This window comes from Vitis riparia, chromosome 7 (genome assembly GCF_004353265.1).
Source record: "Vitis riparia cultivar Riparia Gloire de Montpellier isolate 1030 chromosome 7, EGFV_Vit.rip_1.0, whole genome shotgun sequence".
NCBI classification, from domain to species: Eukaryota; Viridiplantae; Streptophyta; class Magnoliopsida; order Vitales; family Vitaceae; genus Vitis; species Vitis riparia.
The window spans coordinates 832,283-845,512 of NC_048437.1; the positions used below are offsets into that span (position 1 = coordinate 832,283).

The 13,230-nt window shown below is 26.0% G+C and overlaps 1 protein-coding gene across 1 annotated transcript; it reads right to left on the bottom strand.

Moving 5' to 3' along the window:
* Nucleotides 1–1,192: 1,192 nt before the first annotated feature.
* On the bottom strand, nt 1,193–2,805 carry LOC117919463 (myb-related protein 308-like). The gene is made up of 3 exons (XM_034836671.1): nt 2,448–2,805; nt 2,223–2,352; nt 1,193–1,961 (listed from the first exon to the last, which is right to left on the bottom strand). Exons 1-3 carry the CDS (start codon nt 2,578–2,580, stop codon nt 1,352–1,354), a joined length of 873 nt encoding a protein of 290 aa, XP_034692562.1. The 5' UTR covers nt 2,581–2,805; the 3' UTR covers nt 1,193–1,351.
* Between the last annotated feature and the right edge of the window lie 10,425 nt (nt 2,806–13,230).

Below are 13,230 nucleotides of genomic sequence, written 5' to 3' on the forward strand. Positions count from 1 at the left end.
CATGTTATCAATTAACATAAATAAAATAAATTTGTTATTAATAGGTTCAATTTAGTTATATTATTTAACATCAACATATTACTTTTAGTTGAATAGAAAACATAAAATATTTTGATTTTTTCTATTAAGTCAAAAAACAAATATCACATACTTTTATATTAATATCAAATTTGTAATTAGATTATCCTTAATTTATACAAACTGCTTACAACTTAAAATTATGATTATGAAGGGGTTAGGATTTTCCGTCCAAAATTTTAAAATTATGTTGAGTTTGAAAATGAATAATAACTTTTAAGGATATTTAAGTACAAAACTTTCAAGGTGGGTTCTATGCTTCTCAATCTTTTATATATGTTTATTTATATATTTATTTTTAAAATGTGTTATGATTTGTTTGGGAAGTATTTTTTTTAAATAGTTTTAAAAATAATTTATGTTAATATTTTTTTGTTATTTTGTAGAGCAAAATTTTATCGGAAAACTTAGAAATATTCTTGATTTGTTTTGTACATTTTAAAATATTTTTTAAAATTAATTTTTATTTGTACTACTTTATTTTTAATTATTTTTAATACAAAATAAAAACCAATTTTAAAACCGGAACTCATCTTTTTCCTCAAACACCAAAAAAAAAAAAAAAAAAAACCTTTAATAAAAAAATTAATGATAAATATAAAATCAATTGTGCTGTAAAAATAATTACTTCAACTCCCACTCCTCCTACTTCTGGTGTTATTAAAAGCAGTAGTTAAAAACTATCTCATGTGGTATTAAAGCCATGATTGTTGGTGGAGACCAACTCGTAGCAATATGAATTTTTGAAGTTAGAGATGATGTCCAAAAATGAAAAGCAAAATGTAATGGTCTTACTCTTGAAAGTGGGGTGCAATGGGGTAGGTAGAAGTAGGAGGGATTCAAGCCAGTCCTAAAAGTAAATAAAAGCACCTCTACCCACACTTTCTAAGAAGTTTTGAATATTTTTTTATATTAAACCCATTCCATATGATACAATTATTTTAGTCTCAAAGCTGTCCCATCCTAACTCAAATTATTGGAGGCCTTGTCATATGTTAAGCCAAATAAAATAAACCCAAGATCAAAAGCCCATGAGCTTCTCCCTCAAATTTCCATTTTTCTCTTCATTTTTTTTTTTACACATTTTCTCCTTCCTAATAATGCACCGGTTTGATTGCCAAGAAAGACAGAGAGAAAGTAAAAGGAAAAAGAAAAAGAAAATTTTGGAATGTTACAACTATTGGGGTCTGGTTTAATTTCTTTGCCTCCATCCAAACAAACAAACAAAATGGAGATATTACATGTGAGCAAAAGGCACTTTCCTAAGCTTTTTTCATGAATCCAAGGCCGTGTAATATCTGTAGAGATCATCTGCAGGGATCATCCTTGTCACTGATTTGCAGTTACATTCTTGGGTTTTGTTCTGATACCCTAGATTTTGACAGAAACATGAAGATTGATGGTTTTTGATTGAGGCTGATGAAGCCCCAAAGAACTGAAAAGGAAGCTGCTCTTGCGGTTGTTTCTTTGGTTCCTTTTCATTTGTAGCTTGAATCTGAGGGCGATGAGGAAGGCCTATGGAGAGCTCAAGGTTGAGTTGTGGGTAGAGTTCTTCAGTGGTGACACCACTGCTGCTGTTTGAGTACTCTTCCGCCGAATCGGCTTTGATGTTGCCATTGACATTTCTAGTGTTCAGAGGCTGCACTGGAGGAGTTTTGGCAGCTTCTGATTCAGAATTGCTCGTGTTCTTGCTAGTGCTGTTGCTTCTTTTGCTGTTGTTAATGGTGGCGGAAGTGGCCGCAGTGGAGGCGGCGGCGCTGAGGGGGCGGTGAGTTTGGGGGTCGATTCCCCGGCTGTAGAGCTTCCTCTTGATGTGGGTGTTCCAGTAGTTCTTGATCTCATTATCAGTTCTTCCCGGTAATCTCCCCGCAATGAGAGACCATCTGGAAATCCCGAAACAAATATTTTGTTATGAATATTTATACATATTATAGGTTAAAAAACCTCAAAATTCTAAGGAAGTAACCAAAATCCAGTTGGGAGAAGAAAAAAAAGAGGGAAAATCCAAGTTTGGTTTCACTTTCGAAGTACTTTTTAATCGGAAATTATAGGAACTTTATATCAAAATCAGGAAAAGTAGGTTTATAATAGCAGTAGCAAAGACATAGAGCTGAAGAAAAAATGAGGGTAAGGGTGAGTAGTACTTGTTTCCAAAGAAGCTGTGGAGGTTGATGATGAGCTCATCTTCTTCGTCAGTGAAGTTCCCTCTCTTCAGATCAGGCCTGAGATAGTTTATCCATCTAAGCCTGCAACTCTTCCCACATCTCAGCAGCCCTGAAGAAAGAAGAAGAATTTCAAAATTCCATTAAAATAAAAAAAAGAAACCCAGAAGGAAAAGTCAGATCTCAGAAAGAGAAAGAGAGGCGTACCGGCAGCTTTGGGGAGAGACCTCCAACAGCCTTCACCATGAGTCTTGATATAGGCCATAAGGCGCTGGTCCTCCTCCTTGGTCCATGCACCTTTGTTGGTGTGTTCCTTCTCACAGCAGGGAGATCTACCCATAACGCCACCTCCACCACCACCAAAAACAAAAAGGAACAACAAATGATGGAGAATGAGTGTGTGAAAGTATGAGATAGGACTAAAGGAGCGAGGGTTTCTTCTTCTGAGGGTGATGATGAAGGGGAATAGGAGGAGGAGGAAGAAGAAGAAGAAGAAGGAAGATATTGGGGCCGGGGGCCGGGTGCCGGGGGTGCAGAGGTTTTAAGCAAACAGAAATTAGAAAGAAGAGAAAATGGAAGAAGGGAATTTAAATAGAAAGAGAAGGAAAAGCGGAGAGGTTGAGGTTGGCAATTGACTCGGGACAATATTGCTTTTGCAGGTATTTGACCGAGTTGGTGAGAAAGACGAGTGGTTGCAATTAAGTTAGTGCTGGATTTGGTAGGTAGCTCTACTTTTCATGTAGTTGGAGTTATTTGCTTTTTTTCTTTCTTTCCTCCCTTCCTTCCTTCCTTTTTACCTTCTATTTCTATTTCCACCCATTCCCTCCTTCCCTTTTCTTCTATTCCCCCACCTTTCTCTCCACCCATCTTTACTTTTCACTTATGCCCTCCTTTTCTTTTTCTTTTTCTTTTCTCTTTTTGTTTTAAATAAATAAATAAAGAGATATATGATGGAAAATAATTAAAACCCATCATTAATTTTTTTATATTAAAATAAATTGATCACAAATGAGTTTGAGATTAAATTAAAAAAAAAAAAACTTGAAGTAGGTTCAAGAGGGATTTAGTATTATCTTGTTCCATTTCATTTCATTTATATATGATTAATTGTCTTTATCTCATCAAATTTTAAAAATAATTGAAATTTTTATTTTTAATACCTATAAAAAATAAAATAATTATTTATAAAAATTATAATTATTATATAATTAACATTTTTAAATAAAAAAATAAAAAAATGTTTAAAAATAAATGAGGCTTATACGGACTCCATTCTATTTTATGTCCTTATCATTCCTAATAACTACTTTTACTTCCTTTAGACCTTGTTTAATTGTTATTTAAAAGAGGTTAGAGGTGTTTTCTAAATATTGAAAGTATTTTCTTATAAAAATCATATATTTAACAAATTTTGAAAGTTATATTTAAAAATCTAAAGAATAACTTAAAATGATTCTCAAATGAATCAATTTGAGATGATGGGAGACTCTGAAAGGGGTTATCTTGATAGATTATTTTTTGTTCATGTAATACATGCAATTTTGATTATTGATTATATCGTTTAATGACTATATGAATCAAAACTCACTTTTTTTAGTTTATAATTAATTACTAAACGGTTTTCTTTAAAAGGATCGTGATGAAAGTGTTTTTAACTAATACCTCTTATTCTGAAAAAATATTGTTCCAAATAAACCTTAACTATTTTTTATCTTTAAAAACAAAAAATATTTCAAGATTAACCATCCTTGACCTATAATAGTTTTCTCAAACTTTGGATGAGTTGGGTTGGGATAGCCTTTGAGAAAGTGAGAGAGATTTACAAATAGGAAGAGGTTTGGGGGCCATAGAAAGAAGGAAGACAAAAAGACAAAAGAAGTAGTCTCAACCTCAACATCCCAATCCTTAAAAAAGAAAGAGAGAAATGGGGGAGTGGGGCATTTGCAAACAAGGTGTGACACCAAACATTTTTGGTACACTCCCCCAACTCATCCTCATGTGTCTTGATTCTCTTCTAACTTTTATATGCTCCTCACATTTTTTTATTAAACATATACAATATTTTTATATATATTGAGAGGATTTCTAGAAGATCACATCAACTTACTCCACTTACTCTTGTCAATTCAGGACCACCCAACTCAAAGTAAATGCTTTTTGCTCCCCATTTGTCTTGATAAACAAACAAATAGGAAAATAAAATTAATATCTTGCTTTTTATAAATAAATAAACATATATATATATATATACACACTTTTATTGAATGTAGATTTTGTTGTGATTTTTTTTATTGTTTTATTCTTCTTTTTCCCTACTATTTACCAAAATGTCATCCTTCCTTATGAATTTTTTTTAAAACCTTATCTTTATTATAAAAATCCTTCTTAGTATAAATAAAATGAAATTAAAATATAAAAAATTATATCTAAGTACAAATAATCAAAATTATTATCGTATTGTAAAGAAAATAGAGTTGATAATGGGATTTTTAATTTATTTCTTATTTTTATTATAGTATTAAAAATTACCTTATAGTACCATAGAAAAATCCAATAAATTAATTGTTACAAAGTAAATAATTTTTTAAGAGAAAAATGAGTTTTCACTCACGAAAAAAAATATAAAAAAAGAATCTCAATTTTTATAAATCAATTTTATCTACACTCATTTAAAAATATTATAAAATACATGTACTTTTTCATAACTCAAATAATTATTTTCTTGAAATAACCTTTTTATTTGTGATGTTAATAACATCAATTAATAATTTTTTTTACTATGAAAACTTATTTGAGATTAATAAAATGAGAAATTTTAACAATTAAAAATATAATTAAAACTAAAAAACCTTTAAAGCTAAAGATATAAAAATAAAATATTAAATTTTCACAATGATTTGTATCTCATATTAAATCATGGGAGTAAATATAGATAAGGAGAAAGAGTTCCAAATACAATGAGAGTAAATATATTTTTTTTTTCAATTTTTAAGTTTTTTTTTTCTTTTTAATTGTATTTTATTTATTTATTTTAGTTTTAATTGTATTTTAAAATTTTAAAATTTCTTATTTTATTGTTGATGTCAACTACCAGAATTTTTATTCAATTTAATTAAAAAAAATGTGAGAAGATGAAGCGATTTATATAATACAAGATATAAAATCATTATTAACTAGGAGATTAGAAAGATTTTATTTATCACTTAAAGATCTTGGAAAATTTTTCCACAACAATTTGTATATCATATTATATAATAAAAAAATTATAATATATTTATTTTTAAAATACTTTTATCAAATTAAAATAATGAATTAATTTTGGATAATTTTATTTAATATTATCAAGTAAAAAAGTATTTTATGAAATAATTATTTGAGTTATGAAAAAGAGCATGTATTTTAATTTTTTTTTAAATGAATGAAGATAAAATTAATTTATGAAAGTTAAAGGTTTTTTTTATATTTTTTCCAAATTAATGAGTCAAAACCTACGTTACTCATTTTTTTAATTGACTTTTAATATCTCGATAAGAGTTTTTGAATGTGTTTAGATTATTTCAATAAAAACAAAAAATAAGCTTTTGACTTAAAAATAATATTATAAAAAAAGGTTATTTCTTATACAAGTTTTTGTTTTATTTTTATATAAAATTATTTTTAGATTTAATAAAAAAAAATTTATATTAATAAAACTATTTCCTTTAAATTAAATTTTTAGATCTTACTTTATTTTTTAAAATTAATTATATTATTTGATGTTCCATATCAGATAGGAGAGAAAGTTTATGATATTATAGGTATAAGTTCATCTTAACTTTATAAATATGTTTTAAAATAACGGATAATATCTATATGATTAGTTTTGAGTTGCCCATTACAAATAGTATTTGTGATGTTTGATAAAATAGAGTAGATAACATCTACACAGTTTAACATTAAATTTTAAGTATTACAAATTACTTGTAATGCTTTTGAAAATCATTTTCAAACCTGCTCGAACTAAAAAAAGGTAAAAGACGGAAATATGACATAAAACATCAACGGCTGATCTTAATTCTTAACTGAGTCGAGCATGCCAAGGAAGGAAGTCACGTGCGACTCACTGGGAGCATCTAGAAGGTTTAGAAAAGAAAGAGATTAAAAAAGGTAAATAAATAAGAAAGGATATAGAATCTTGATGGTAGGTAAACCACCTCCCATGGCTTGCCCACCTCATTCGATGGAACAAGTGGGCCTTTCTTCTTTATCCTCCTTTCATCCTATTCCCATTTCCATTTTTATAAGCTCTTCGTTTTTTAATTATTTTATTTAATTTTTTGAGGTTTTATTATATTCTTTTTCTCATGTTCCTTTTGACTACCATATCAATCTAATCTTTCCATGTTGGGTCCATGTCAGATTAGATTAGGAACACTAAAAGCAAAATTGGGATTTGACTTTTCTTCTTCTTTCCTTGCCCAGTATTTGTACAATTTAGTGTTTTTTTCCCTAGAAAAATACTATGTTAGTTGAATAATTTCATACCCAATAATACAAGTAAGCTCACGAGTGTGGGAAAATGAATGGGCAATTGAGATATATTTTCTATTTTCTTTTCTTTTTTAAAAAATATAAGATAAATTATTATTATTTTGTATTTTTTAAAAGAGAAAACAAGTGGTGGTGTTTTTTTTTATAAAAAAAAATTATAATATTTAACTTTTTTCATTCATTAAAAATAGTCTATAAATATCAAATAATATAACTAAATTGAATCTATTGATAATAAATTTATTTTAATTATGTTAATTGATATCAATAAGTATTTTTAATTGAATATAAAAAGTCAAATATTTTGATTTTTTTTATTCAATAAAAAAAAACAAACACTAAGTATAATCAAACCACATTTTACTATTATATATATATTTTTAATTTTTTGTTAAAAAAAAAGGTTCAAGATTTGGCCGAGTCATAATTGTTAATTTTTTTATTTTAGATTTCATTTAAAAATTTTCAGAACCAAAAATTTTTTGTAACTTTATTTAAAAAAAAATTATTCTCATTTTCTAAAGGTAAAAAATAAATATAATTATAATTAAATATGGTTTTTAGAATTTTTAATATGAAATCAAAAATCAAAGAACAAAGGTACAACCAAACGTGGAATAAAGATTTTGAAAAAGATGAAAATATTGTTATTTTCTGAAAAGAAGAAAAAAAGAATAAATATATCACCACCCTCACCTAAAATATGCATTTCCTTCAACATCATGACAATTTTAAAAGAATAAAAAATTATTGAGAAATTTGTAGTTGGTAAATAATGTCTCCTTAGCTTTCTATTATGAAACCACTTGTTTTCAAAGTTGTTATACTATCATAATCCCCCACGTTTTGGCCAACTAGCAATATGGAGAATCTAGAAATGTGAAAGAAGCTTGTAATGGACTACAAGACATCTTCACTCGCAGCATCTAGTCAAAAAGCTTGGGCTTTGTGGCCCCTCAAGCAATTTTATTTATTTAATTTTTTTTTTTGTAAATATCATAATATCGGATATCCTAGGAGGTTTTCTTGACATCTTGAAATAGAATGGGAAAGTCAAGGAAAAATCAAGGAAAAATCAAGAAAGTGTGTTTTAAAATAAATATAAGTCGGCTAACCTTGAAAGAAAAGGAATACGAACAATCTAAGCTTCCTTTTTTTGAAATAAAGAATCCTTTTACTTTGATTTAAATTATGGTTTATGATTTTTATTCAACCATAATGTTTAAAAATGAAGGTATTATTGCTGAAAAGTCTTCAAATTTTTATGGAAGAATTAGGTAAGTGGGAATGCAATTCAACACCACACCTTTACCAACTAAAAATCTTTCTAACACTATCGAAATTAAAATCAAATTTGACCATATTAGTATAACGTAACCCTTAATTATGAATCTTCTTATTTCTATAATTTGACCAATTTACACTTTTTTTTTGTTTTTTGATTTGGTCCTATCTTAATTTAGACCCTAATTTTTTTTTTTTTTACCCATAAGAAAAAACTCATATGACGAATATATAAATAAATTGATGATATTCAAATATATAATGAAAAATTTATACTGATATCCCCATATTTATTACATGAACTTCTCCATCAATTGCTAATAAAGAATTTAACAAAATAATTTATCTAAACATCGGTTGAAATTATACCCGAGAAAATATAAAAGATAATTTTTATAATTTCTAATAATAAGGATAGGCAACATTAGAAGCAATGAAGTAGCATGCCAAGTCTAGTTCATTCCATTATTAATAGATCTCAACCATCAAAACTACTTCAACAAGTTGAGTAAATTCCTACGATTGCTTTTATAAACCAACCCATATATTATTACTCTAATTATTTTGTATGTAACCAATATTGGAAGTTAGGAAAGAGCATGTGAGACCGCTTCATCTCATTACTCTAATTACTTCTCTAAATAAATACGTATCAAACATATTTTACAAAATATTTTTCTAATAAAATAAGAAAAAAATATGATTATTAAAAATAATAATAATAATGTTCATTCCTACTACCATACAATTGATCGATTGATTGTAAGTAATAACAAATCAAAACAACTCCACATGGGTGGAGGCATTACATTGGACAGCTCATAGATAACTTCCACACCCAACACGTGAAAATTGTTGGCACCATCATACTTTAAATGAAGATGGATCAAGTTTGGTGTAAATTTTGTACCAAATTCAAACCGTTTCTTCCACATTGTCTTTGTTTTAATGACTCACAACATCCACACTTTAGTAAGCTTAAAGTCGCCTCATATGCCTCTAAAAGTATGGAAAAGAAAAAAGAAAAAAGAAAACTAACTCATGCTAAAGCTAAGAAAATGGAAATTTTAATATATTTTCCTTTATATATAATAAAAAGGGAATATTTTGGTTATAATCACAAAATAATTTTTACTCTAAAAAATAATGTGTGTGAAGTATTTGATAAACCAACTAACAACTTAAAGTGACTTAATAACTTAATTTAAATCATTGAGTAAACTAAGTACATTAAATAAATATGACTTAAAGTTAAAAATAATTTTAAATAATGAGTAAAAATAATTAACTTATTCTTAAGTCTACATTTTCATTTTACTTTTTACCCTCATTTGTTCTAATTACTTACACAATCTCTTTTACTATTTTACAACTTTCATTGTTACTCGATCCTCTTTGTCCTAATTATAATTTATGAAGATGAATATGATAATTTAATAATTTAAAATAATTTTTTAGTTAATTTTATTAAACAACTTTAATACTGAAAATAAGAATTAAGTAATATGTTTTAAATCAACAATTTAAGTTATTAAGTAATAAGTATTAAGTTTTACCAAACATCATTTAAAGTAAAAATATATTGTTGATATTATACTTGAGAAATCATATTTCTCTATAATCCAAATAAATTACATGAAACAAATTAATTTCAAACACTACTTTTAATTTAAATACTAAAAAATATAATAAAAATTATTTTTATTTAAAAAAAATCATATTTTATGGATTATTTTATGGTTTTTAATCAAAACATTGGAGTTATAAATTTATAGCACAACCTAATGTTTGTTGTGTCCTACACCAAATACATAATGAAACTAAATTTATTGTCTCATCTAAAAAGATAAAATAGAACAAGTAAAATAATAATTAGCTACCCAATAATCCAACTTGGAGTATTAAAAACACCCAATGCATATCATTCAAGTGGAGTAGGTGAGGAAGCATCCATAAATTTAGGTTTTTTTTTAAAAAAAAATATTAAAAATAATTTTAAAGGTGTTGGTAAAAAATTCAATGCCCAATACAATTTGAAAATGACATAATATCTCTCTTTGGCAAATGTAATTAATTAAGTGTAACATTGAATTCGGTATTTATTCATTTTCATAAGTCAAGTGAATTGGGCCCAATCAATTTCCACAGGGCCCAAACCGCATCCACAGGCCCATGTGCACAAGAAAAACAAACACACCAACCACCAATCCCCACCACCTGTCGCGCCACGTCACCGATCCACTCTTCCAATCCTGCGCCCCGCGATTTCTCCCCCTAGGATACAAACACAAAATGGAGAATTACCCGTTGGGGTGGGCTGGCTGGGTTGGAATAATTAATGGAAAGTGTGGTCTCTTCTTATTGGGGAGGATAATAATTGGCTTAAATATCAAAACTATCTTTAAACTAAAACTTTTAAAATTCAAAATATTTAAAGTACTTTACTTGATTTGTCAAGACATTTATAGTATGTAGGCCTCACATTTATAGTAATTATTGACATTCAAATTTTAAATCAAAATTATAGGTTTAATCATTACAATTATTATATATAACGATTGTATAATTTGTTATTTAAATTTACTATTTAAAACAAAAATACTTCTAACACATATTTTCAAAATATCATTTGTTGTTTTTATTTTTTATTTTTATTCTAATTTTTAATTTTATTAAGAAAAAAATAAGTTTTATAATTATATGATAAAAATGATATATATATATATGATCATTTTTTATTTTTTATAATAAGTCATTTTTAAAAATTTATATGATTTTTTTTTACCTTTACATAGTATTTTTTTATTTATTAATTTTCATATATAATTTTTTGTTTGTTCAATGCATCGAGTGGATGATGTTAATACATTTGATATGTTGAATATTAATGAAGTATAAAAAGTGATCTTCAAGATTATTACTTTTATTATAAAATGCAGGTACAACAAATATATTATAATTATAATATAAATACATTTACATTACAATACATTACAATAAAACCTAATTACGAAAATTTTGAATTTTTTTATAAAAGTGATAATTTTGTATGATCATATCATATTTCACAACATACTTATATTATAAATAATTTTTGAAACCAAATTAAATACTAATTTGAATTCACAAGACTCGTAGTTTTATTTTTATATATAAAAAAAAATTATTAAATAATTTCAATGCACTGAATGAATGTTGTTAATATATTAATATGATGTGTTAATATCAATAGGGTATGAATAAACATTTTTAGAATTGTTATTTTTGTAATGAAATATAGGTACGACATAAATGCATTATACTTACAGTACAAGTACACTATCATTTTAATATATTACAACATAATTTAATTTATTTTTGTTTAATTTTTTCAAGTGTTATATTACATAATAAATAATTGTGAGTTATTCCATTTAATAGTTGTGTGTTAGTCAATTGAATATTTATATATTATTCAATTGATGAATGCTCGTAAAAAATAATTATTCATTCTATTATGGTAACAAAGTTTTTAATTGTATGTTCCATATATAAAACGATATAATAACCTTAGGATATGGTTTTTATTTATGAGATATTGGAATTTTTTTTTACAAGGTTCTTTAAAAAATCTCAATTTTTTTTGAAAAAAAAAAAGAAAAAAAAGCAAAATTTTAAATTGTCACTTGATTGTTCAAAAGTGAATAACAATTTTGTCAGACCTGAGAAATGTACTATTGATTACCTGTACTTATCATCATGTATGGGTCCCATATCATTAACAGTCTCAAATTTATTTATAAATAATATAGAAAACATATTAAGGGTAAAATTGTCCTCTAAAAATCATTGAGATGAGTGAGCTTTCCTAGTAATTATTCCATCAAGCCTACTCTATTGGGTAATTCTCCCAACACAAAAAGGCTTGATCGACTACTGCGATTTTTCTCCCAGCTGCGCTAACTCCTCCAATCAGAGAAGCAAAACCTATCGCCAACCTCCATTGTGCTATGCTGCTAAGTCATCCGAGCGCCACCAGTTTTTGGGTATTACATTTTGTGGGTGTTTGAGGAGTGTTTGATAAAACTTAATGTTTATTACTTAGTAATTTAAATTGATTTTAAGTTAAATTATACTTAAGTTATAAACTTAATATTTATTATTTAATTCTTACTTTATAAGTATTAAGGTTATTTGATAAAATTAATTTAAAATTTATTGTAAATAATCAAATTGACGTATTTATCATCATAAATTATAATTAGAATAAAGGAAGTCGAGTAACGACAAGGGTCATGGATTAGAAAAAGAGATCGTGGAGGTAGTTAAGACAAATGAAGACAAAAAAATATAAAATAAAAATATAGACTTAAAAATAAGTTAATTGTTTTTACTTATTACTTAAAATTATTTTTAACTTTTAGTAATATCAAACATACTTAATTTACTTAAATTAAATTATTAAGTCATTTTAAGTTATTAGTTGATTTACCAAACACCCACTAATAAACCAACTTAATAATTTAAACTAACTTAATTTAATCATTAAATAAATTAAGTATGTTTGGTAAAATAACTTAATAGTATAACTTAAATTAAAAACAATTTTAAGTAATAAGTAAAAACAATTAACTTATTTTTAAGTCTACATCTTTATTTTACATTTTTATCATCATTTGTATTAATTACCTCCATGATCCATTTTGCTACTTTATAATCTCCATTGTTATTCAATTTCTTTTACCTTTGTTATAATTTATGAGAATAAATATGACAATTTGATGACTTAGAATAAATTTTAAGTTAATTTATCAAACGGCCTTAATATTTTGAAGTAAGAATTAAGTAATAAGTTTTAATTTAACAACTTAAGTATGATTTAATTTAAAATCAACTCAAGTTATTAAATAATAAGTATTAAGTTTTATCAAACATCCTTTTACTCTACTAACATTATTATAATGCATTAAGAAGGTTACAATTATAATATGATTAACGAGGTAACTACTGCAAAGCACAAACAATTATTGATCATTCCACTTAAAATTAAAAATCGCTTAAATTCATTTAGTAAACTATTCAATAAATTATAATAAAAACATAGTAAAATTATAAATTTGTATAACTTTTCATTCTATTTTTATTGTTGAATTTTTTTTATAATAAAATTTAATTTCTTTTAAATTAAAATCTTTTA

Bases quoted from the DNA above. Each gene is read 5' to 3' on its own strand.
- LOC117919463 (XM_034836671.1), bottom strand. From the start codon at position 2,580: ATGGGTAGATCTCCCTGCTGTGAGAAGGAACACACCAACAAAGGTGCA. The intron at 2,353-2,447 runs GTACGCCTCTCT...TTCTTTCTTCAG, and splicing joins GTCTCTCCCCAAAGCTGCCG to GGCTGCTGAGATGTGGGAAG. The intron at 1,962-2,222 runs GTACTACTCACC...CGGGATTTCCAG, and splicing joins CACAGCTTCTTTGGAAACAA to ATGGTCTCTCATTGCGGGGA.